Genomic DNA, 26764 nt, shown 5'->3' on the forward strand with positions numbered 1-26764 from the left:
ATGGCCAATCGACCATGTTGGTGTTAAAAAAGAGGTAAAATATGTGGCAGAGTGTATAACTGTGTGTAGGAAAGGACCATTTGCTGTGCGGTGTATTCCCAGATTTTTGCCCTATGTGTTTTTGTTATCTGTAAAACTCTGTTCTCTTTACTCCATCTAACCAGTAGTAAAATGCCTATGCTTTTACTTTAAACAAGGTTGAATTTAAATAATCCTAATTGGCATATTTAACTTACCGAAAGGTCGCTGTTTGTCCTCCGCTCTATTTGTCCCACCCTCCTTTCCTCTCTCAATGTGTTCCTTATTCTTGATGTTATGTGTAATTGTTATCTTTTTCTGTAACATTGTGTAACCTAATGTAAAGCGCTCTGATACCTATGGGTCTAGTCAGCGCTATATAAAACTCATAAAATAAATAAATAAATAAATAATACATACCCATGGCCTATAAGTTAAATACCACTAATGAACTGCATTATCTAGTGTGCTATCCACTACAGTGGCAGGCTAAGACACTAATAAGCCACAGATGAGATTGTTGGCGCTTTTTTTACTGAAAACATTAAGAATTCAGATCTCCACTTTCCCTTATTGGATTTTTTGTTTTTTTTTAAACAAACTTTATTGAATACCATAAGTAGATTACAGTGTGTCTCATCAAATCGTATGGGGTTTTTTGTTTTTTGTTTTTCAATCGTATACAAATGTTGGATTTTTACAAGTTGAGTCGCACATAACCATATATCATAATACTGTATGTACACTTAAGTGACAAATAACGCAAGCATTGAAGATGTAAAAAGATCACTGAAGGTGATTGCATACTATAATTTGAACTATTTAGTTAACGTAAACCCCCTCCCTCCCTCCCTCCACCTTCCTTACTGGTCTGCCGTTTCTTGTGTGAGTGTCGGCCTAGTATGCCTAGAAAGATATCAGTTACTAACAGTTGCTACTGGTGTGTGGTTGGATTGCAGATAGAGCCTGTGCGGGATCTTTGGCTCGTGTGCTTCTATTTATAACTGGGTAAGTTGTGTGGTATGTTCGATGTGTGTAGGTAGAAGATCTATCTGTTTAAAAACTTCTCACATGAGGTCCCATTCCAAAGAAATGAGGGGTTTCTGTAGTCCATGCGCATTCTCGCGTCTAAGGGCTAGATACAGCAAGGGTTTTTGCATTCGCAAATTTCGGCCGTTTGCGAATGCAAATCCCGTTTTTGGGATGCATGAAGCATTTTGCTATTTTCGCAATTTAAGAAATCGCAATTTTATTGCGATTTCTTAAATTGCGATTACATTTAAGAAATTGCAATTTTGCGATTTCTTAAATGCAATGCATGATTACTTTGGAATTGCGAATTCGCAATTTGGAAGGGGTAAATTAGCATGAAGTTGAACTTCATGCTAATTTACCGAAAACTTTCAAACATGCACTAGTTGCATATTTTAAAGTTTTCATTTACACACACACGTGTCCTTGGGTCAAGTGTGTGTGTAAATTGCACTTACAGTTCAATTTCAGGGGTGCAGGGAGGGGTTCTTTGACCCCCCCCCTGCACCCTTGAAATTGCATTCACATTTTGTGAATCGCAATTTGAAATTCGCAAAATGTGAATGCCTTCCCATTCATTCCTATTTTGGCCCATAGGAATCAATGGGAAGGGTTTTCCTTAATTGCGATTCGCAAATTGTAAATCGCAATTAAGGAAAAATACTGAATCATTATAAAATTTGCGATTTTTTGATGCATAGCATTTTGAGATTTCTTAATTGCGATTCCTTAATTTTCGCAATTAAGAAATCGCAAAATGTTAGAATGATTCATCTAGGTCATAGTGCCACACTTTTGGCACTGCCCAACCGGATCACGTCTTCTTGCCACGTAGGTAATGGAGAGCACCTAGGGGATTTCCACCTCATAGTGATTGCTCCAATATTAGGGTAAGGTCTAAGAAACGCAATTGGCCCTTCAGTGCACTGTTACACCTGCAGAGGCCCAGTAGACACTCCAAAATGTTGTCTTTAATTGTGAGATGCATAACCTCCCCTAGTGTATTCCGGATCTTACCCCAATAATCCTGGAGGTGAGGGCAATCCCACAGCAAATGGATGAAGCCCGCCACCTTCACCTTGCAACGTGGGCAGCAGTGTTGGGCTTCTGGAAACATGCACTGTATTCTCTTTGGGGTTAAGTAGGATCTGTGTAGGATCATAGTTTGTATAAATTTGAGTTTAGCATTATGGGAAACCCGTTTGGGATGTTCTAGAATGCTCGCCCAGGCTTTATCAGTTAGTTCCGTGTCAATAGCCCCTGCCCATTTCGGGCGGAGATCCATAAGGGCAATTTATTATTTATTTATTTTATTTATTTCAAAGGTTTTATATAGCGCTGCTGGACCCTGGAGTATCAGAGCGCTTTACAACAGAGTTAGACACAATAAGATAAAACAGCAATATATGCAGAATTAGCAATGGGATACAGTATTGCAATAAGTATATGATAAGGGGGGGAGTAAGAGACAGGTAAAAATAAAAAATAGGTGAAACAATTAACAGGGGAGATAATGTTGGATTCATACAAGGTGGGGGTACAAGAGTAGAAAGAGTGGATGCTAGGTACCCCAATATTTGTTGTGGAGAAGTAGTTTGAGTTCTTTTTCGAAAAGAGAGTAAGAGGGGTTGCAGCGAAGGTCTTTGAGGAGTGAGTTCCAAATGGTAGGAGCATTACCAGAGAATGCACAGGATTGAGTTTTTTGACATTTAAATCTGGGTGGGGTCAGGAGAAGGGAGTCAGTGCTTCTCAGGGACCTGGTGCAGCCTGCTTTATCTAGTTTTGTTGCAAGGTAGACAGGGGTGTTTTGGTGAAGAGTTTTGTGGGTGATACAGGCAATTTTGTAAGAGGATCTTCCTTCAATTGGGAGCCAATTAAGATTTTTGAGGATGGGCGATATGTGGTCAAATCTTTTACAGTCAGAGATAAGTCGGGGAGCTAGATCGAGGACAGATTTAATCGGTGGAATATGGGTATTAGGGGTGCCGTCAAGGTTGGCGTTACCATAGTCAATCCTGGAGAGGACTAGCGATTGGACAACGATTTTGAAATCATCAGCTGGAATAAAAGGTTTGATTTTCTTGAGGTGGAGAAGGGTGAAAAGAGCACTTTTGGCGGCATTTTTAATGTGGGGGATGAGGTTGAGATTCTGGTCGATGCTAATGCCAAGGTATTTAACAGAGTTAGAGGTGGAGAGGGAGCAGTTGAGAGCTTTGATATCATCGATCTAGTTTTGGATGGGAAGGGTATTGTTTTTGGGGATGAAAATAATGATTTCTGTTTTTTGGGGGTTCAGTTTGAGATGGTTGAGATGGAACGAGGCTTGTGCTTTAGTCAGGGTGTCGTTTAGGTGAAGGATGTCGTTGTGGGATTTGATCTTGTAGTATAATTGGGTATCGTCGGCGTAGAGGTGGTAACTTATTTTAGCTTGTTTGAGAATGAGGGTGAGTGGTTCCATGAAAAGGTTGAAAAGGGTTGGGGAAAGGATGGATCCTTGAGGGACCCCGAGTGAGACAGGTTGAGGATTAGAAAGGAAGTGGCTAAGCTTGATTTGCTGTGATCTGTTTTGAAGGAATGAGCAGAACCATTTGTGTACAGTGCCTTCCAAGCCAAATCGAACTTTGAGGGTAGGATGATGGACAGTATCAAATGCCGCCAATAGGTCAAGGAGGATCAGTAGTGAGGATTCATCTTTGTCAAGGGAGCGATGAATGCCATCTGTGATATTTAACATTGCAGTTTCTGTACTACAACCTTTTCTGAATCCTGATTGAAAAACATAAAGGAGATTGAAGTCAAGGATATGGTTCTCAGGTTGTGATATGACACATTTTTCTAGGGCTTTAGAGAGGAAAGGAAGGTTAGAGATAGGGCGTAAGTTGTTATGGTTGTTTGGGTCTGCAGAGGGGTTTTTCAGGATAGGAGAGATTTGACGAAGCTGAAGGGAGGCTGGGACGCAACCAGTGGCAAGGGAGGAGTTGATGATATTGGTCCAAATAGGGGCAATGGTAGATTTGAGGTCTTGGACCAAATGAGCGGGAAGAGGATCTTTGGAATGGGAGGAAGGTTTGAGTTTAGTCATGATGTTAATGATCGAAGACACTGAAACTGGACTAAATTCACTCCAAGAAGCATTGTATTTAGTTATGAGTCCATTAGGAGAGAGGTCTGGATGCGCGAGAGCCGGAAGGGTTAGAGATGGGTCGAGGAGAGTGGGAAGAGTTGACGAAAAAGACATAGGGGTGTTGGGGAGGATGTGTTGTATGTGGGAGGGTTGTAGAGAGGGGGGGAAGGAGGAGAAGGATAGTTCTATCTTATTGACTTTGTTACTAAAAAATCTGGTGATTTCTTCGCATTTGTCAATAGAGGCTGAGATTTTAGGAGGGCCAGTGGAGGTTTGTTTTTTAACAATGCTAAAGAGTTCTCTAGGTCGGTTTTTAGCTTGGTCAAGTTGTGACCGGAGAAAGGAGGCTTTTTTATTGTAGATGTGTTTTTTGTTTTGGGCTTTGGCAGTTCTGAGGAGGGTAAGATTGTCATCGGTGGGATAATATCTCCAAACGCGTTTAGATTGTCTTAGGGATCTTCTTTCATAATTAAGTTCAGAGTTGAACCAGGATTTGGGAGGGTTGTTTTTTGTTGTTTGAGTTTAATTGGGGCAATTCCGTCAATGGCTTGGAGAATAGAGTTATTATAATGGTTGGTTAGGTCATTAGTACTGTCAGAGAGAGGGGGGCAAAGTAAGCAGGTTTTAATTGTGGATTCCAGTTCATCAAGAGGGATAAGGTGAAGGTTGCGTGTAGGTTTCTTAGGTAGGGTGTTGATGGGGTGGGGTGATTCGTGGGTCTGTTCACGATGAAGAGGACGAGTAATGGTCAGACCAGTCGATAGGAAGTATACTAGAGAGGGAGGCTAGATCATTGCTAGTTATGATAGCATCTAGGGTGGAACCTTTGCTGTGAGTGGGGAAATGGCAGAGTTTGGTCATGTTGGTGATGTCCATGGCATTCTTAAAAGTGATGATAGCAGGGTCATCAATTTTAATCCAGTGGACGTTGTAGTCGCCAAGGAAGAGTGTGATAGAGATGATTGGATAATGAGGTCAGACATCTCTTCAGTAAAAGAGATACAATTTCCAGGGGGGTGGTAGATGGTGTGCAGCAGAGTGGTGGGGGAGTCGTGAATACAGAGAACTGCACAAAGGTATTCAAAGGATGAAGGGTCTTGTGACTCGACAAGCGTGATGTTATGTTCAGTTTTAAAAATTAGTGCAAGTCCTCCTCCTGTTTGCTTGATTCTATCTTTCTTGATGATTGAGTAACCTGCGGGAATAAGCAAGTCGAGGATCGGAGTGGAGTGGGCGGTAAGCCAGGTTTCAGTTAGGAATGCTATGTCGATGTTTTCGCTGAGAATCGTTTCTGCAATCTCAGTGGCGTGGTAGGAGGTGGATCGGCAGTTGATCAACATGCAATGTAGGGGAGAGGGGTCAGGTTGTTGTGTTGAGGGACAGGGGGGGATAGGTCTCAAGTGCTGGGTAGGACTAGGGGATTTCGTGAGAAGGGGGAGTCTGCTTGTACCTAGGAGAACTGGGATAGTAGATTGATGAGAGGGGATAGGTCTCAGAAGTTGGGGAGGTCTAGGGGATTTCGTAAGAAGGGGGAGTCTGCTTGTACCTAGGAGAACTGGGATAGTAGATTGATTAGTGGGGTGCATAGTGGAAGTAGATTGAAGAAGAAGTGGCTTAGTAGAAGAGGGTGAACAGGGAGCGGAAGGTAAGTTCGTGGAAGTTATAAGTTCTGAAGTTGTTAGGCACATATCCAATTGAGGATAGTGGGGCGTGATGGCATTATGGATTGGAATGATTGAGGAAGGTTGATCAGGTGTGGAACTGGTGGAGGAGCTGTTAGTGAGCGGAGGAGTGTTGATGTTAGTAATCACGTTAGGGGGTAGAGGGTTGAAGAGTTGGGATTGGGATTGGTGTAAATGAGTGGGGATAGGGTGTATTGTGAGGGGGTCAGAGAAAAGGTATGAGTAGAGGCGATGGCTTTAGTTAGGAGAGAGATAGCGCTTCTGAGTGAGGAGAGTTCTGCAACGAGGGATGAAAGGAGAGGTTCGCTGTAAGGGGGTGTTGAGGTGTGGATTGGATTAGGTTGAGAGGGAGGATCTTTATTGGAGAGTGGGAGTGTATAGGAGGTAGATGTGGGAGAGGTATTACTATTGGGCGAGCAGTTTAGTGGAAGTGGCATGGGGGCGGTAGGAATTGGCGTAGATGGAAGATTGTGTGTTCTAGAGGATAGTAAGGGGGTGAGAGAGAGGGGTAATGTTTGAGGAGGTGTGGGAGCAGTTAGAGAAGTATGGGGTTGCATGAGAGTGGGGTGAGGGGACGAGGAGAGATCGGAGATGGGGTGGTATTGGAGTCATAGGAAGGGAGGTGCGTAGCAGAGAGTGCAATATTGAAAAGGGGGGTTACCGGGAGGTGAGTGACAGAGGGCGAAGGGAGGGAGGGGGTAATGAGGTTGGAGGGAGGAGAGGAGGATGGTAAGTCTGGAAGGGGTGAACGGAGGGAAGGGGGAATGAGGGAAGACGGTGGTAAAATTTGGGGTGAATCAGAGAGACGGGAAGAGGGAGCAGGGGAGAAGATGGAGTTATAGGAAGGGAGGTGCATAGCAGAGAGTGTGATATTGGAAAGGCGGGTTACCGGGGGGTGAGTGGTAGAGGGCGAAGGGAGGGAGGGGGTAATGAGGTAGGAGGGAGGAGAGGAGGAGGGTACATCTGGAAGGGGTGAAAGGAGAGTTGGGGAATGAGGGGAGAAGAAGGTGGTAAAATTTGGGGTGAATCAGGGAGATGGGAAGAGGGAGCAGAGGAGATGTTGGGGGGTGATGAGCCGTGTGAATGAGGCGGTGAGGGGGTAGGATTCAATTATTGTGTGAGGGATGGGGATATAGCGCTAAAGTGTTGTTCAAAGATATCAAGGTTATTTTCTGATGCTTGAATGAGAATGTTTCTGGATTTGAAGATGGAGATATCTATTTCACTTGGAAAGGAGGGAGATGGCGTGGTGGAGACTTTCAGGCCGTAGGGGTTCTTGCGCGAATTAGATATAGGGAGGTGACGCAGAAATAGGTTTTTCCATTTGGATGGGCGTTTGGTGAAGAAGATGAAATTGGTGATAAGTGAGGAGGTTAGGCTGTTATGATGGTCGGCAAATAGGGTTTCGGGGTGGAGGCAGAGAAGTTTGTGCTTAAAGGTTTTCTTGCCATGTTTGGATAGATGGGAGGGGTAGAGGATGGACCACGAGTTAGGGCCAAGTTTAGAGATGGGTGAGTTTGAGGGCCCGGGGGGGGGCGAAGAGCGAGGGGTGGGGGGGAGAGAGAGGGGTGGCATGATTCAGAGAATATGGAATTGCAGGGGATATAGACGAATAAAGTACAGTCAAGCATACATTAATAAAGTGTCAATAAAATGAATAGTTTAGGCAAATTGAAAAACAAATATAGCAATACAATATGAAGTGATGACGACTAAATTGAATAGTTTAGGCAAATAGAAAACAGATGTAGCAATACAATAATATAGCTAAATATAAATTAATATTAATAAGGTGCATATAAAAGAATTGTGAAATGCAGGAGATACAGGCAAAATACAGTAATAAAAATAATATAGCCGAACATACATTAATAAAGTGCAAATAGGAGAATTAAGAATTGTAGGGGATAGATTCAAATAAAAGAATTATGAGTTGCAAGGGATACAGACAAAAACAGCAATAAAAATAATATAGCCAAGCATACATTAATAACGTGCCAAAAATAGAATTAAGAATTGCAGGGGCGGGACTTAAACCCTGGTCCCGGGCCAGACCTCTGCATCAATCCTCGTCAGGCTACACTGTGTGGTAAGTCATATAAAAACTGACACTAGATATAAACATTTAAAAGTAGAGACCATAAGCGCATGAGTGGATATAGACGAATAAAGCAATAACAGTATTGATGCTTGTGGATCGAGGGAAACGGGTGGATGGCGGGTATAACGAGGGATATTGTCCGATGGAGTGATCCCCTACCCTGGAGCTCCTGTAAGAGAGCTCCTACTCGACGGCCCCACCGATGGCAGGGTCAAGAAGTAATGAGGCAGCCCTCCTTAGCAGTACGTCCTACTGAAACACCCTGGGCAAACAGCAACTCACGCACAAGCAATTCTGTCTGCAGTATGTTCGCCGATCATAGGCAGCGCCTACGCAGCTCACGTCGCATGTAGTGCACTCTCATTTATCCCCACCGATGGGCATCAGATCCACAGGCTGCACAGTAGTGTGATACAATGTGCTTGTGCTCAAATACCTGTGTATAGCCATTTAACTAGATCGCCGCCCTTCCCCATGTAATATAGTAAATGTACTAGTGCATGTTGTGATGGTTAGTTGCATTGGGGCGCCAATGTGACCCTAATGTAGTGAACAATAGTTTCGTGTAGCAGATAAAGGCGATCTGGTGCGCCAGCAACTCACACAAATGTGTCATGGTCTAGGAGGGTGCCATCACAAAATAGTGACCCAACCTCCTCCACACCAACTTCCATGTATTCTGGTCTTCGTGAGCTTGCAACCCGGAAATAGAAAGCGTTAGATTTCCCCTCGTTAATGGCCAATCCAGAGATGCTTTTGAAGGTGGAGAAAATGCTGGGAAGGGGCTCCGCCCCGGCTGTCAGGTCGCGTAGGTAAATGAAAATGTAATCCGCATATATTGACATTAAGTTTGCGGTGCCATCTATTGGTATCCCCAGATGTTCGACTCATTGTCTCATGGCTATAGCTAGTGGCTCCAATGCAAAAAAAACCCAGTAAGTGGGAAAGAGGGCACTCCTGTCGCATGCCCCTGTGAATAGTATATTTACATGAGATATGGCTCACAGTGCATGCTCTGGCGGTGGGATTGATGTAGAGCAGACATACCCACTGAAGGTAATCTGAGGGTAGGCCAAAATGTTACAGGGCCACAAACATGTATCCCCATGTAATAGAGTCAAAGGCCTGGCTTAAATCCAACGCCACACATCCAGCATTGTTATATTCTGCCGGGGTAGCCGCCATGATATGATGCAATTTTGTAGTGTTTAGGGAAGTGCTGCTTGTAGCAAGAAACCTGCATTGGTCGCTAGGATTTTTGTATTTTTAGTGTCAATTAGTTTACTACAATTTACTCAATGTTTGTAAATTTTTTAGGGATTTTTCATGTGTTGTGTTTTGACTTTATTGCTGTTTTGGTACTGTGTAAATGCTTTACAAATTGCCTAAGGTAAGCCTTTCTACTTTGTGCAATAGCTACCATGTAGATTATAATATTACACCATAAGGGGGATTGTGTTTTTACTTAAGGTGGGTTATCAACTCCTTAACTATTAACTCAATTTCTTACACTGGCATTCACTTTCCAACTGCAAAGTAGCCTTAAAGACACCAATGTAGCACTATGCACTACGCTGGCTGACTTTGTAAGTTCATATGCTGGGTTTTACATGGTCATTCCTATGCAATCAATCGTGATTATTGATGGTCTCTGCTAACAATTATAGATAAGGGGTTGCACTTCTTTGAGACGTGAGTTAACTTGGAGAAATGTTTTTTCTTCTGCAAACTTTTGAAAGTTGGCATGAGTGCTAAATCTTCCCATTTTGGAAAATGTAAAACTATGTCTCAGTGTAGTATTTTACACTAGGACGGTACCCTTTCAGCAGAAAGCCCATGCTGGACGTCATGCAGATGCCTTTGAACGATAGTGCAAAGCTGTGTGTGTGGTGCTAGGGTGCATGTTTGTGAGCCAGCGTCAGAGATGACAGCAGCAGATCTATCTTAGTAGATGTGGTATTGCACTGCTCTCGGCTCCTAACTTAAAGCAGCACAGCAATTTCCATTACTTTTTGATTAACTAAATCTATGCCAAACAGACTGAAATTAGGAGTTAAATATTGAATATTTTTAAATGTACCTAATTAGGTTACAGAAGGAGTGCTCAATGAAAACAAGTATTGCCACATATTTATTTATTTATTTATAGAGTTTTATATAGAGCAAACGTGACCCACGAGGGTATCAGAGCGCTTTACAATAGTAGAATATTAAAGGATGAGGTAGTCTACAGTCCACAAAAACAAATTTTGCAGTTTGTAAAAGAAATGGAGATAAAAAAGAATATACATAGCAAACATAGAGGACCAAAATAGGATACTGCAGAACGTTGATCATTAGACAGTTACTGAACGTTAGGAAATTGTGCTACCAGACATACATATTATAATTTTGAACTATTAATAGTAGACATATAAAAAGTATAGATGATCAAGTGGATCAACATCCAGCTAGCATTAAACTGCATACAATAATAGAGCAACAAGGGTTGTGATGAAAAGTCTTAAACACAAATACATCCCATACTTGAATTTGTTCATTAGTAGTCTTTTTACTTCCTTTTTGAAAACAGTAAAGGAGGTGATTCCATGCACTAGTGGTAGTAGAGAGTTCCAAATCTTAGGTGCAATCCTTGAGATAGCTCTTCAGCCTGTTCTCTTCTTCTAAAAGGATTGGGGTTTCAGAAGGAAAGTGCTCGCACTTCGTAGTTGTGTACAGCCTCCAGATTTTTCCAACTTTAGCACCAAGTAACTGGGTGTATTGTTGTGAATTGCTTTGTGTGTCATGCACGCCACTTTAAGGTGTATTCTTGCCTCATTAGGCAACCAATTCAGCGCTTTCAAGGTAGGTGAAATGTGACTGTTTCTTTTGGTTACTGATACCAATCTAACCGCAACATTCAGGGCTGGTCTCAATGGTGCAAGCCTGTATTTAGGGAGACCAGAGAGGGTGGTGTTTCCATAATCTATTCTTCGTAATACTAGTGCGTGTACTGCAATTTTTAGATCAGCCTGAGGGAGGAAGGATTTGAGTTTCCTTAATATACTCATCTTGTGATTAGCTCCCTTGGTGGCATTAGAGATGTGTGACTGCATATTCAAATGTTTGTCAATGGAGACACCTAGGGATTTTGCCGAGTCTAGGATGAGGGGGACACAATCAAAGGACTTTAGGTGTTTTAACCAGAGGTCTATCTTTGGAGTGTGATTTGGAGGTGAGATGAGAATGAATTCCGTTTTTTTGGTGTTCAACATCAGGTGGTTGTTAGTGAGCCAGCTTTGCATGTTCAGAGGCGTAGTGTTAAGAGCAATGAAGTCATCTGGTGAGGTGATTTTCAGGTATAATTGTGTGTCATCCGCATACAGGTGATATAGAATGTTTGCTGATTTCAATGCATTCGCCAGAGGCTCCAATAACAGATTGAAAAGAATGGGTGAGAGGGATGATCCCTGAGGCACACCAAGTGTGGCCATGGAAGGTTGAAAGAGTGAATTCTCCATCTTGAATCTTTTGAAATCTGTTATTCAGGAAGGCGGAGAACCATTGCAGCACAGTGTCCAAGAGGCCCATCCTTCTTCCCAATAGAGAAAAGAGTTTGTTGTGCTTGACCGTATCGAAGGCAGAGGACATATCAAGAAGTATCAAAAGGCATGATTCGTTTCGGTCAAGCATAGTTAGTATATCATCCTTAATGTGAGTGAGTGCAGATTCTGTGCTGTGCCCTCTTCGGAATCCACATTGGTGACAGTCTAAGAGGTTGAAGTTCTCAATGAACTCAATGAAGAACTCACCTGCACTCCTGAGGCGGATGCCGGGAGGGTTTTTAAAATTGTCATTTCACTTTTGTATATCTTTTAACCTCACTGCACTTCGCCGCTCAGACAGGACACAGCTCAGTCCTAGTCTTCACGCGCTGCTGATGACAAGCTGACGCGAGGGAAAGACTATCATTTCCCGACGCCATTACCGGCGACCCGCGAAGACACGCCCCCTCTGAGGCCACGCCCCCCCCGTTGGGATATAAATAGACGCTGACGGCTAGCGCCTAACAGAAATCACCTGCACTCCTGAGGCGGAAGCCGGGAGGGTTTTTAAAATTGTCATTTCACTTTTGTATATCTTTTAACCTCACTGCACTTCGCCGCTCAGACAGGACACAGCTCAGTCCTAGTCTTCACGCACTGCTGATGACAAGCTGACGCGAGGAAAAGACTATCATTTCCCGACGCCATTACCGGCGACCCGCGAAGACACGCCCCCTCTGAGGCCACGCCTATCCCCCCCCACCCTCTGAATAAAAATATGTGTGCTCCACGGACGCGCAGCGGACGGGCGCAGCGGGCACGCCATCAGCGCGCCGAAGTCGCGCCAAAGGCAAGCCCGTCTGGGCCCGTCCGGGCCCGTCCGAGCCCAGGCCCAGGGACCCTGTCGGATGCTTCTCCTGACCGTTTGGTGTACTCAAGGGACATGCTCCGAGCTCTCCAACCGGATAAAACTCTGCCCTGTCACCACACGCACACGGAAGGTAAACCTTTCTCTTACTGTGTGCGTTGTAATCCATTCACCCAGAACTCAGCTAAACCGGGACTTAAGCTAGGCCTTCTTAACTGTTGCTCCCTCCCTAAGCACGCACATGAAACCAACCTATTAATACAAGATCAGGAGCTAGATGCACTGTTTCTCACTGAAACGTGGTTATCTGACAACTCTGATGCGGACATCGTCACTGCCCTCCCCCCTGGCTATCTTTGCCAAACCCTACATAGATCCAGAGCGAGAGGAGGGGGGTTATCCCTAATCCACAGACAACAACTTATTTGCAGAACTTCTAATGCTCACATTGATGACTGTGAAGGCTGCCAATTTTCTATCCAAACCTCCCCGGCCCACACCCTGTCGGGACTACTGATCTATCGCCCCCCAGGCGCTCCTGGGAAATTCCTCAATGCCATTACTGAATCGGTCTCACAACTAGCCTCCTCTGCCCCCAACTTTCTTATCGTAGGCGATCTGAATTTGCATTTTTTGGACTCCACCGATCGGATAGCCGTCGAGTTTCTTCAAGACCTGTCGTCTTTTAATATTCGACTGGTCAACAATGAGCCTACCCACGATAAAGGACACTTGTTGGACCCAGTCCTCACCAATGTCACTAACATTACCACCGGCTCACCCCTGACTTTACTGTGGACTGACCATTTCCTAGTCCCTATCTCCTGGGATATCCCCATTAAGACCCCTCAAACTAGGAAAACCCAAGTCATCGATAGACGGTGGCACAAACTCGTACCTACGGAATGGGCCACCACTCTCTCAAACTCCATCCCTGAGCTCCCCTCCGAGCATGATATGGCCAATAAACAGTTTAACTCCTGGATTACTTCCTCACTAGATAAATTAATCCCTAAAAAAGCTACTCTTAAACACACTAAAAGAGTGCCCTCTGCTCCATGGTATACCTCAGAGCTTAAAGCCCTGCGCCAGGAGTGTAAGAGAGCGGAACGCATTTGGCGGAAAGATAAATCTATTGCAAATAAAGGTGCCTACTCTATTTTCCTTGCAACCTACAAATCATCCATCCGTAAGATCAAAACCACATTCTTTCAGGAAAGAATAGAAAAAGCAGTATGCTCGAGCAAAGAATCCTATGTCATTCTAAAAGAGCTACTGAAGACCCCAGATCCTGGACCGACAAGCCCCCCAGACTCCAAGGCGGATCAGGAAAAATGCCATCAGTTGGCTAATTTCTTTCAAGAAAAGATTCAAAAAATCCTTGAATCAATCCCCCCTGCCGGTCCGTGCGAAGATAACAATTCCACGAACACTCGGACATCCATCTGTCTCCCCTCTTGGGGTCAAGTAACCATCGAAGAATTGGAAAAGACTTTAAATTCTAATAAAAGTGGATCTCCCAGAGACCCCGCCCCGCTTCGGACCCTTAAAGAAGTAACTCCAATTATTGTTTCCCCCCTTACCCACCTGATCAATGCCTCACTTCAACAGGGAATTGTGCCCCTGAGTTGGAAGGCGGCAGTTGTTAAGGCTCTACTGAAGAAGCCTTCCCTTGATCCCGAAAAACCTGGCCCACTTCAGGCCGATCTCTCTTCTCCCAGGGATAAGCAAGATTGCCGAAAAATTGGTTAACAAAAAACTGTCACAGTTCCTGGAGGACACCAACAGACTAAAAAGCTCTCAGACAGGTTTTCGTCCAGGGCAGGGCACCAACATCGCCCTCCTGGCAGCGGTAGAGGAGGCCAGAACACTCTTAGATGAAGGAGGATCAGTGGCAGTGATCCTCCTCGACCTGAGTGCGGCCTTCAATACCGTCAATCACCAACTTCTCATAAAACGTCTCGAAAGAGTTGGTGTGGTAGGCTCTGCCCTATCCTGGCTCTCATCCTTCTTAGACCAGCGTACCTTTCAGATCTGGGAAAACAACACCTGCTCCTCCGAGACTCCCCTCCAATGTGGCGTGCCTCAGGGCTCCTCCCTGAGCCCCACATTATTCAACATCTACATGTCCCCATTGGAGGAGGTTATCACCCCGTTCGGAGTGAGCGTCGTCAGCTATGCTGACGACACTCAATTAGTTGTATCATTATCTCATCCCAGCCAAAAACCAGCTGATTTACTCAACTGCCTTACGCGGGTTCAACACTGGATGAACAGTTCAGCCTTAAAACTGAACGGAGCAAAAACTGACGTCCTTCTCCTTGGCCAGAAAGGAATCACTTTGCCCCCGAACATCTGGCCAGACTGTTTGGGCCCCCTCCCTGAACCAAAACAAGAAGTAAAAAGCTTGGGCGTGTGGCTCGACACAACCCTTTCGTTCTCCACGCAAGCAAAAAAAGTAGCCGGGACATGCTTTGGCCTGCTGAAATCTCTGAGGAACATCCTGCCCCTCTTGCCCCCCAACTCGCAAAAACTGCTAATTCAAGGCCTGATAATTTCTAGGCTTGACTATAGCAATGTGATATACCTGGGCGCCCCAGAAGCAACAATGAACAAACTTCAGAGAATTCAGAACATCGCCGCCCGGATTCTCACTAAGACTCCTACCAGAGACTCGGCCAAACCAGCACTAAAACTCCTCCACTGGCTTCCAATAAGGGAGAGAGTCAAATTCAAGGCCCTGTGCCTAGCCCACAAACTGCTACAAAATCAAGGCCCTCCCATTCTCAAAAAATTTATTAAACACTATAAATCTTGCAGATCCCTCCGCTCGGACACAGAGAATCTCATAATCGCCCCCAGAGTCAGGAAAGCACGCACAGGCGAAAGGCGTTTCTCAGTTCACACCGCACGCCTTTGGAACACACTACCCCGCGACCTGAGAAACGAACCACACTACCTCCGCTTCAGGAAGCGGTTGAAAACTTACCTCTTCCCCCAATGAAACCCGCCGTCCGGATTACTGAACTCCCCGTCCCTTCCCTCACCCCCCCTCCTTTCCGGGCCCTCTGACAGGTTGGGGTAGGGTTCTTAGCGCTGGGATACCCCCGGGTGACTACGCGCTCTACAAAATTTTTTAATAATAATAATAATGTGATTGCATAATTGAATTTGAACACATTTCTCCAATAATTTGGCCAAGGTGGGGATGTTGGTTATAGGACGGTAGTTGTTAGGATCAGATGGAGAGGCGTCAGCTTTCTTTAATATAGGAGTGACCTGTCCTATTTTAAGACAGTCCGGAATGACACCTTGACTCAGGGAGGAGTTTACAATTTTTTAACATTACGGTAGTATAGATGTTTTCAAAATCTTGAACAGGGCAGGAGGCAAGGGGTCCGAGAAATGATTGGAGGGATTTATTGCTTGGAGAATGTTGTCGATAGTTTGTTGAGAGATTGGCGAGAAGGTGTGCCAAGAGGCATTATTTTTTGTGACTTCCCTTGGGTTATTAAAATGAACTTCGAATAAAGCGCCCAATTTGGGATCTTGTACCATAGGTTGAGGGGGGACCAACTTTGATTGGATGTCTAGCTCAATAGCCCTAGTATTTTCATGGAAGAATTTGGCAAACACGTCACATGTAGGAATGGCTAGGTTATTTAATTCACTATAGTTAGTTATATTGCATGATTGTTGCTTGATAATTTCAAAGAGTTTTTTTGGTCGGTTGCTAGCTTGGTTCAACTGAGTTCGGAAAAAGTCTGCCTTTGCCTTAAGAATCTTCCTATTGTAAGAATTAATTAACCTTCTAAGATGCTCCAGGTTATCAGTGTTAGGAGCCGATTTCCAAAGCCCTTCAGCAGCTCTTAGCTGTCTACTCTCCAAGTTCAGATCTTCATTGAACCAAGGCTTGGAAATCTTAGAGGAGACATTTTTTTTCCTGTAGCGGCGCTGTACAGAGCTTTGAATATCGTGACATTGTAGAAGGTTATGAGGTCATGCACATCAGTTATGTCTGTCATGTCTATCATGAGGGTCAAAGCTGGGTTGCACTGGTGGGATTGATATTTTGTAGATTCCATTAAGGCTGATGTTAGCACAACCTTAGTGTGTGGGGTGGCTACGTTTTTGAGTTGGGCTTGGCTGATTAGACTGAAGGCCATACGATGAAATAACCATAAGAAAAATATCTTTTTATATACCCATATATTCACAAAGCTGCTACAGTTTAATGCATTTTTTAACTATTTATTGTAATATAAAAGGTTTTTATCTGTAATTTCTTTTAATTGTACTGTTAATGAACTGTCTTTTAATTGTAAATGTGCTTTCATGATATCATACATATCGAAATAAAGCTTTGATGATGATAAAACTGAACATGACTCCAATGTGGTTTTGTCTTTTGTGTTCATGCACCCACCTTAGGGGCTCTACGTTTGCTCAATTATCGTTAGTATTCATGAGTGTTCATGTACCCACCAGAGGGGTCTTACGTTTTCTCAATTATCATTTGCATTCATGTTCTCATTGGATTGCTCACTTGTGACCCACTCTGATATGACCTAAATATTCCAATTTTCATTTTTTATTTACATTTTTGTCTTCTACCTTTAATCATATCTTCACTATGTTCTATTGGGTGTCACTTACAATTCTAAACCTTTCTTCCTCTTTTTTAACCATTTTTGTTTAACTTTCCTCTCTGACCTGTGCATGACTCACTTTTTTGATCTCATTCATACCCTATGATGTATGCCGATTTCTTATGTACTCATATTTATATCATTTCATTCCGTACTTTCACATTTCTCTCCGCCTTAAACTATGTATGACTTACTTTTTGATATCTCTCTCTCCTTTCACTACACTATATTTGTATCATTCCACTGTCTTTGAAATCAGCCTTAAGAAATCCCAGGCATGCTGTCCACTGGGCATAACACGTGTCAGCCGTTCCTTTATTTCTACACATGTCTTTTAATAATAAGACCACTGCAAACAAGTACTCAACCCTTGTTGTTCATATGACATTCAATACAGGTTTGGGTAATTTATTCACCCTATAAATTACAGTAACAAAAAAGCAAAGAACCAATCACACATATCCATGCATAACATGGTGCATGCCACATTGTGCATGAATGTGCAGTTGACGCTCTCACAGCGGTGGTCTGCATGTTAGGCTCTCCTATGAGCCTAACATACCACTACCATGAGACCGCCGCTGCACCACCCGCCCGGAATGGATCTGGGTCCAACTCCAAATCCAGAGGGCGTTGCACCACTGTCTTGGCGGTCATCCCATGGGCACGGTGGTGGTGGTCCTACAGGAGGACCACCAAAGTCATAATAAGACCCTTTGTCTAGCATTGGCATAGCCAATAGATCTCGCCTCTGGGACCTTATAAGTGTTTACCCACGCAACAGTTGATGTTGTTGCACCGAGGATATTGTGCTGCATAACTAAATACTTATAAGGTCCCAAAGGGGAGACCTATTGGCTATGCCAATGCTTGTTATATATTTTATATTGTTGTGTACATTTTTTAGGTTTATACTGTGGTTTTATTTTGTTTTATATCTTTATGTTTATGTTTATTTTACTGAATAAAGACATTTTCTTCTTCTTCCACTATTCTGGTCCTGTATACATACTTTGCACATTGCTTCTAACTTAAGACCTGTCTGTTTTGTGCAATAGATACCAGAGAAACTACAATGGTTTACCATAACTAGTATTGTGTTTATTACCTACTGTGGGTTACCCCTTAATAATAACACAGGGCCCCATTTATGAAAAGTGACGCATCGCTGTGTGAAAACAGCGATGCGTCATTTTTCATTGCGCCCTCCTTGCAACACCAATGATGCATCATAGTTACAGTATGACGCATCATGTCGCAAAGAGTTACAGATACATCAGTACTTCTGACGTATCTGTTCTCGCAAAAATGAAGCATTTCTGGAAAGTGTCACAAAAGTGACGCAACTCCAGCAATGGGTCATTATACATCGGCAAGTTCCATTGTTAATGCGCCTGCGTCATTCTTATGCCTGCTGTGAACCAGGCATAAGATATTGACACATTTGCGTCCTTGAAGTGGGGCAGTGAAATCTTCACAGCTTACTTGCGTCAGATCGTCTACCCTGCATACATTATACATGACACAGGTATAATGTGGCGCAGGGGTTTACAAAGTCACGCATCTACCTAGATGCGTCACTTTGTGAATATGACGCAACATGGCACATTTTTTAAGCCACTGGTGCAACACAAAACGTGAAGCACTGGCGGCGCAAAAGTGACACAAGGGCTCATAAATAAGCCCCATAATTTCTTAAACTGGCATTTACTTCCCAGCTATAAAGTAGTAAAGAGAAAATGGTAGCTCCATGCACTACTTTACATGACTCTGCTTCAAATGCATACGCTTGGTTTTACATTGTCATTCCTATAGCGCTATAGCCCCCCACAGCGGACTATACCAGCCAATAAAGGCCCGCTCCAACTTTAAAGGCCTGAGCAGAAGTTAGGGCCTTTCAACAATGGACAGGACTTTAATGGCTGGTATAGCCCAGCTACAAATGGCTATGAGACTATTATAACATTCCGCCACTAGATGGCAGAATGTTATAAGAATAAAATAAAGGCAGCTCGGAGTCCGAGAGTGTTTTTATCCCCTCGGGCTCCAAGAGGCCTTTGTAAAACAATTTTAAATGTTGCTTTTCGGGCTTTTACCGGCCAGTAGAAGCTCATAGCACTCCATTGCATTCCATTGAGTTCTCCACATTCCAATGTTCTAATATACAGTCAAGCATGGTAAATGAAGTGAAACCCTATCTGCTTACAATTGTAGATGAGGTTTTGCACCACTTTGAGGCTTGTGTTAATTAGGAGAAATGTTTTTATTTCTGCAAAACTATGAACACATGCATGAATGCTACACTGTACAAATCTTGGACATGCTAAAACTAGGGGGCATATTCATAAGAACGTGTGATAACTACCGCAAGAGTAGCGTAACGCAACTTTCATCATAGCGGTAAAACAACTGAGTAACAACGTGGAATTCAAAACATGGCGGTAGCATGCAATAGTTTGCCAAAACCACGGCCAATGCCCGCGACACAACCACCTTGAGAGAGATAAAAAGACAAACCCCAACGCGAAAAAACATGCAATGGCAAAAGCGCGATAAGTAAATAGTGACAACCAGTGCGAGGGCATCAATACTCCTGGGAAAAAGCACAAGAACTGCATACGGAAAATGCCACAGACCAAAATTCATCAACATCTCAGTACCACGGATGCTCCCTGGCCACATGCAGAGGACAACATGTACACCACAACATCCAAGCACCGTAGAAGAACAGAACCGAGAGGCACACCTCATGAAAGAGACCAGTGGTAGACAAATCAGAGCCACAGGAGCGACACACCCACTGTGCAGCATTAGCACATAAGCAGGAGTGCACCTCAACATTGACAACATCCCGGTACAAACAGCACCTCCACCACATTTAAAACCAGGACACAACTGATTCAGCAAATGTGCACAACCTGGCAAACCACATCTCAAATCGCAGGGAAGTTTAACATGACAATGTACAAGTACAACCTATAACCAGCAAATATGTTTTATTCACACATGCAGTGCAGTTGGACATCTTCTACTGTGCATGATTGCCATGGACGGAAACAATTGACTGGCTTATGAGAAGTCAGTGTCAATGATGGTAGTCCTACAGGCCATTCCTGTCGCTGCTGTGCTGGGGGATGTGGGCCAACTACCTCATCACCACCATCATCGGCCAGTACCTCTGGAATTGGGATCCATGGGGCCCCGGTGCGAACACAGATGTTGTGCAACACACAACATGCAGCGATCAGCTTGCACAGGCTGTCCGGGCTGTACAGGAGCTCCCACCTGTGTCGTCCAGGCACCTGAAAAGTGACTTCAACACGCCAAATGTGCGTTCAACGATGCCCCTGGTGTGTGTGTGTGGGCCGCATTGTACTGCTTTTGGGCAGGTGTGACCGGGTCTCGCAGGGCTGTCATCATCTAAGCGCAGAGTGCATATCCTTGATCACCTGTGACAATGCAGGGAGAAAAGAGTCAATACTTGGTTCAGCAGAATGTGATGGCATGTCCCCCAATCAAGTGACGCCTGTGCTGGCTGTGTGTGGGGTGAGTGTAAGCCAGCCCGCAGTGAGTAACTGATGCTGGCAACTATATCATCAGTCATCAGGCACTAAGAAATGCAATGTCAGAACTACAAGGAGGGAAGACACGAGTTGTACAGGGCTAGTGGCCCCAGATGCACAGCGGCGACCCGGCCCACCGCCATGGGATGCTGAACTGCGGGAGACTGGGGTAGAGTCATGTGGGCTGAGCAGTGCCTCAATGTGTCATGGGTGGATTCTGCATCTCTATACGTTCAGCTAGTGTGTGGCTGTGGTGCCATGAAATGTTTGTATTGGCTGCAGGAATAGCCCAAGATGACCTTGGAGTGGTGTGGTTGTGTCGGGTAGGTGGTCGTGTAGTTTGCCAGGTTGAATGTGGTTTGGTCATGTGTGCATCCCAACAGCTGTGAATTGTGCTTTGGAGGCTTTGGGATGGGTGTTATGTTGATTTGGTACTTACCAATGAGCAGTCCTGTTCTAAATGTGCCATCCTGTAAGTGTTGGTTGATGATGGACTGTCGGAAGATGAAGGAATCATGCACACTGCCTGGGTAGTTGGCGGCCAACATTGGTGAAGAGTCCCCGGTGGTCCACTATTGCCTGCACATTGATGGAATGCGTGTGCCTTCTGTTGTGGTAGTGGTGTGCAGTATCCACAGGGGCACACGTGGGACATATGTGCAGTCAATTGCCTACAACACGGCGGGGAATCCGGCTGTGGTGTAGAAGCCTTGCTTATTCTCAAGCTGTTCCTGCGCAGTGTTTGTGAAGTGTAGGTACTGGGGTATGAAGCTGAGGATGGCATCCAGGACAGATGTGATGAACTTTGATACAGCTGGCTGTAAGACCCCTCCGACTCTGGCAGTTGTTGGTTGGAAGCTATCAGAGGCCAACCGGTGCATCACAGCCAGCAGCTTTGTCTGCGGGGGGATGTTGGTTCTCCGCTGTGTTGGTACAGTCAACCTGTGGGCGATGTGGGTCATGATGCGGATGATGGTTGTTCTTTTCAGCCTGTAGTGGTCAATGGCTTCCTCAGGTGTTAGGTCTGTGAAAGTGGCGCATTTTTGGTAGGTCTGATGTCTTACTCTGCGCTGCCTCTGTGGTGGTCAGGGGGGCAGCGGGTCCGGGTCCTGAGGTAGTGGCGGTCCTTGGGGTGGTGGCGGTGGGTGTTGTGGCCCTGTTGGGGCTCTGAGATGCATGATGAGTACCTCTATGGCGTCCTTTGTTCTTCGGGTATGGCTGTCTGCAGGGCTCCATTGCCTTCTGCAGGTAGTCATCCGTCTTTACACCTGCTTGAGGCAGGTGATAAATACCTGCGGCTACTGTGCCTTATAACCTGTTTGTGGTTCGCTTCGCAGATCTGTCAGTTCGTTGTGAAAGTGGTGTTGTTGTTTTTTCGTGTGTTTCTGCACGGGAACGCCTACTCTGCATCTCATTAGGATTAGTGGGTGGTGTCCACCGTGGTGTTAGGTTTTGGGGCTGTTATTGCGGGAATTCAGACGATGTCTGCTGTTTGTACCAGCTTGTGAATGGGGTGTTAGTTCTATCTCCTCTTTTGATGCGTTAAGGTGAAGATTAATCGGAGGTGAGTCCTTGTGAATATGCCCATAGATCTTCGTATAGTACTTTGCACTGTAAGGGACCCCTTCAGTAGAAAACCTATGCTGGACATCATGTAGATGCCTTTGAACTATAGTGCAAAGTTGTGCGTGATGCTAGCTTGCATGTTAGTGAGCCAGCGCTAGAGATGACAACAGCTCTATCTTAGTAGACATGGCGCTGCCCTGCTCTCTGCTACTGACACAAAGCAGCACAGCAATTTCCAGTTATTGCTGACTCACTCAATTTTGGACAAAGAGCGAAACATTTGAAGGTAAACAATGATCCTTTTTAAATGTTCACACAGGTTACAACAGATGTATTGTCTCAAAGTACAAAGGTAATAAAGCGTTGAATTGCTTAGTCTACAACCATGTAAAAAATAATGCAGACCAAAGTTAGAAATTATTATTTTGTAGTCACTGATGATTTTGTGGTCATGTGGGTGAAGCTAGCACACTAGTCCATCCTTCTGTGAGAATTAGAGGATAGGTAAAACAGCCGAAGGCTGAAATAACGTTTTTAGACTCCAGTGAATTAACTAGAGTGTCATTGGCCTTAAGCAGTGAAATAATGTATCCCTACTCCCAGTTGGGAAGTTTATGGGAGAAGATGTGGTCTAACGGTCAGAGGTAGTGTTCTTGGAACATGGGAACAAGGTTTGAAGCCCAGCGTCAGGGAAGTTATAGTCAGGCTCATATTTAATTTGTAGAAAATCAGTGAAATTCTGCAGTTTTAGTTACCTGAGCTAACTATAATTAATGCCCTCTCAGTGCACTGCTTATGACCTCACATATTACATCCCTCATTACATGGTCAACTTACTGTGCTGGCCTTCTTAAAAATATAATGCATTCTGGAAGGGGGGCAGCCTGGCTTAAGGACACAAATGAGCAGAAATTGAATTCCAGCTCAGAGATGGAATAGGTGCAGTACCACACATATCGCTTGGCTGTTAGTACAACACTCCCCAGGTAGTTAAAATAAAATTAAAAGTTAAAAACCATGTAGGAAAGAATGTTGCATTCAAATAAATTAAATTATGTAACACAGTTAAAAAAATGTAAATCATTTCGATATAATAATACAAAATGTTCTCAATATTAATAATGCCTTTATTTTAATATATTGTAATAACCGTTTACATCTAACAATGAATGTATTTTTTTTTAAATATAGTTAAATCATGTTCAATAAATTCTATACATCACTTTTAATAATAATCAATGTGTCATAAATATATACTGTTGTTACTGTAGGTGGACTTTTTGTTTTTAATTTAAACATATGACACATAATTGATAATTTTAATTAACATTAATATATGAAGAATAATTACATTTTGAATTTAAATTGAAGTATTAATGGTGATACAGTTTTTAATTTTTGTCTACATTTAAAATAACTACAACATTAATTTACAGTTAAGTTTTAATATCAAAGTACTTTTAACATTGTTATCAGATTCTACTTTTTTTGTTTTTTTCCCTACTTTAAAATGGGAAGATTTCCACCACCAGTGCAGGGATATCCCTATAGTAAATGATTCGGATTAAATAAAAAGTTTGTTAACTTAAGTAAATTGTGTTAAATTGCATTATAAATTAATTTGTTGTATATTTTTTACAGTTAAAACTCAATATAAAAAAATGCTGCAGCACTGTTTGAATTAAATGATTAACCAATTATTTAATATTAATATAGGAAATTAAATTAACACTATTTTATGTAGGTTTAATAACAAAAATCCCACCTGAGTTAAAACACATATATTATGCATTCAACATTTATTTTTTAAATAAAAACAATTAATTTCTTTAACTTTATTCATATAGAATTCTATTTTAAATCACTGCTTCCAATATTTTCTTCTAAAAGGTGTTGCAGTATCAGTGTGTGGCCATCTGTTGTGCTGGGCCTACTTTTGCTCCTATTTGGCAGTGATAACTTATAAATGTGGCTCCATCCTATTACAGGGAGTGAAGATGTAAGTCTACACTTTTGAGTAACTTTGAACTTCAATTAGTAAAGTTACTCAAACGTGTAAGATTAATCTTACTAGTAGTAAATATATATTTGTAGATTTACCTTTGTAAATAGGCCCCACAGTACTGAAATATATGCAGTTCTAGACTAATTTAATCTTGAAAAACTTTGAAGCTCATGTCCAGGTAAACAGAAAGCTACCTTTTGCGTATCTTTCTTAATTACACTAATACTGTTGAGGGACACAGACTTGATTCAGCTGCTTCTGCATCTGAGTTTATTGTTCTCATCTAAGTGTCCTGAGAGGTTGAGAAGTAGAAACCGCATACAATCGAAAGCATCATTAATTTCCTAAAAGACGTTCAATAGCTTCATCCATTTCTGGCTTCCTGAATGTTTGAAAACCATATCCCAAAAGGATTTAACAGCCTTGAAATTCTGCTCAGGAAATAACATATTTCAGATCATGCAATTGATTTCCTACCTATGTGCTTCTTCAGAGCTTCATTCATATCTTTGTTCCTAAGGCTGTAAATTAGAGGGTTAAAAATTGGGATGAATGCAGTGTACACAATGGCAAGCAGCTTGTCTTTATCTGGTGAATAGGAGGATGCAGGACGCACATACATGCAGAACATATATGCATACAAAACAGTGACCACAGTGAGGTGGGAGGTGCAGGTTGAGAAAGCCTTATGCCTCCCCTTAGCAGAGCGAATGTTTAGAATTACATTAATTATATAGATATAAGAGATAATAGTTATTGAAAAAGGAATGAGACCCGCAAAGACACCTTCAACAAAAATCACAGTTTCAATGTTATGTGGATCACTGCAGGAAATCTTCATCAGAGCTGTGAGATCACAGAAGAAGTGGTTGATGAATCTGGAACGACAGAAGGATAATTGGGATCCCACAACAGCATGGGGTATAATGTTTAGAAAACCAAGCACCCAGGAAATGGCTACCAGCAGAAGGCGGGATCTCATGTTCATGATGTCAGTGTATCGTAAAGGGTGGTGGATGGCCACGTAGCGATCATAAGCCATGGCTGCAAGAAGGTAAACTTCTGTGCTTGTGAAATACAGAAAGAAGAACATCTGGGTTATGCAGCCTGCGAAGGATATAGTCTTGCTTTTTTCTAAGAAAATTGCCAACAGTTTTGGAAAGGTGACATTTGTGCAAAATATATCTAAAAAGGAAAGGTTCTGGAGAAAGAAATACATTGGAGTTTTCAGGCAAGGTTCCACAATTGCAATCACTATGATAACAAGGTTTGCCCACATGATTAAGAGGTATATAAACAGGGACACTATAAAAATCAGTGGTTGTAGCTCTGGTCTAATAAAGAAACCAACAATTATGAATTCTTTCAGGGTTGTTTGATTTTCCATATTCTCTTCAGGCTTTATCTCCTGGAAAAAATATTTTAAAAAAATTAAAAAAAGGAATTAATATATTGACTAATATCACATTAAAAACTGTTAATTGGACATTCAACTGAACATTACTGTACTATAAAACTTACAAAAAAGGTGATTCACAAATACTTGTGGAGCTTTATGCCTCCTTAGGACCTATACGCATATGTCCAGAGTTTTCCACCCAGATTACAGAGTCTCTGCACTAACAAGTATAAGTTAGTCACTCAAAATATATCTTGGTCTTTTAAACAGAAGTTCTAAAAACAAATTTTACAGATAAAATCTAAAATGAGAACACAGTAAAAATCCTTTTCATCCTAAAATATAAAGCTCTACACATTGTAGATACTCCGGGGGTTAAACATTGTTACTCATGAGTCTTTTCAAATGTATCAATTTGACAGATAATGAAAATTGCCCCGTAGCACATGTCACATCCAAGAATCTGATTTCTACTGAAAGTTTAATTGCTTGCCCCTAGCCCTAATATCGTACTTACGAAAAAACGATTTTAACAGTAACTTTCTTTTATCTCAAAACCACAGACAGTCTACAACAGCGTAATGTAGAACACCTCTCATATAAAGGCCACATTTACAAGTTCTATCTTCATTTAACAAAGTTCCATGCACTTAGGACATCAGAACATGATTTATACCACATCTAAATCTCAAAAGGCTTCAATGCATCTTTACATTGAGGAGTTTCTCCAGATAGGGAAAGGTCTTGTTTCCCTTCCAGATTTTATTAGGTGGGACACAGATTTTTTCTTCTTTCTATATATAAGAGCCTTCTCTATGGAGGCCTGTTTTGTTGTTTTCATCAACTCTGCCTTGCTCACCCCTATCTGATCAATACCATCTACTGTTATACATTTTTATTCCCTACATGAATTAAGGATCTTCCCTTTAAGTACTTGTGTCCATGTTACCTCACTTTGCAATATATCCCTTTTACATAGCTGATAAAGTTTGGAAATTTCCCCACAATCTATTCATACCTCAAATTGTATTAACTCTGCGCGTGCTGAGTATGTCCACCCCGTCAGGCCCATTTTTAGTCTGACTACCTGCACCATTGGAGAAGACTGGAGAGGAAGTAGTCTTTTTGAGGGCACTTTCCTTCTTCAAGGTCACAGCCTTTGTTTGCTTCCTATGCTAACCACTTCAACCTCATAATGAAATTTCAGTCTTATCATACCCTGATAGGCTGCCA

The 26764-nt window shown here is 42.9% G+C and overlaps 1 protein-coding gene across 1 annotated transcript; it reads right to left on the reverse strand.

Annotated features, from left to right (window-relative positions):
• Nucleotides 1–24589: 24589 nt before the first annotated feature.
• LOC147700679 (olfactory receptor 1F1-like) lies at nucleotides 24590–25519 on the reverse strand. Its single transcript, XM_086929177.1, has one exon. It carries the CDS (start codon nucleotides 25517–25519, stop codon nucleotides 24590–24592), a length of 930 nt encoding a protein of 309 aa, XP_086785303.1.
• Nucleotides 25520–26764: the final 1245 nt, after the last annotated feature.

The sequence above is a fragment of the Lissotriton vulgaris genome, chromosome 7 (genome assembly GCF_964263255.1).
Source record: "Lissotriton vulgaris chromosome 7, aLisVul1.2, whole genome shotgun sequence".
NCBI classification, from domain to species: domain Eukaryota; kingdom Metazoa; phylum Chordata; class Amphibia; order Caudata; family Salamandridae; genus Lissotriton; species Lissotriton vulgaris.

Excerpts from the sequence above, each read along its gene's own strand:
- LOC147700679 (XM_086929177.1), bottom strand. The coding sequence starts at position 25,519 with ATGGAAAATCAAACAACCCTGAAAGAATTCATAATTGTTGGTTTCTTT.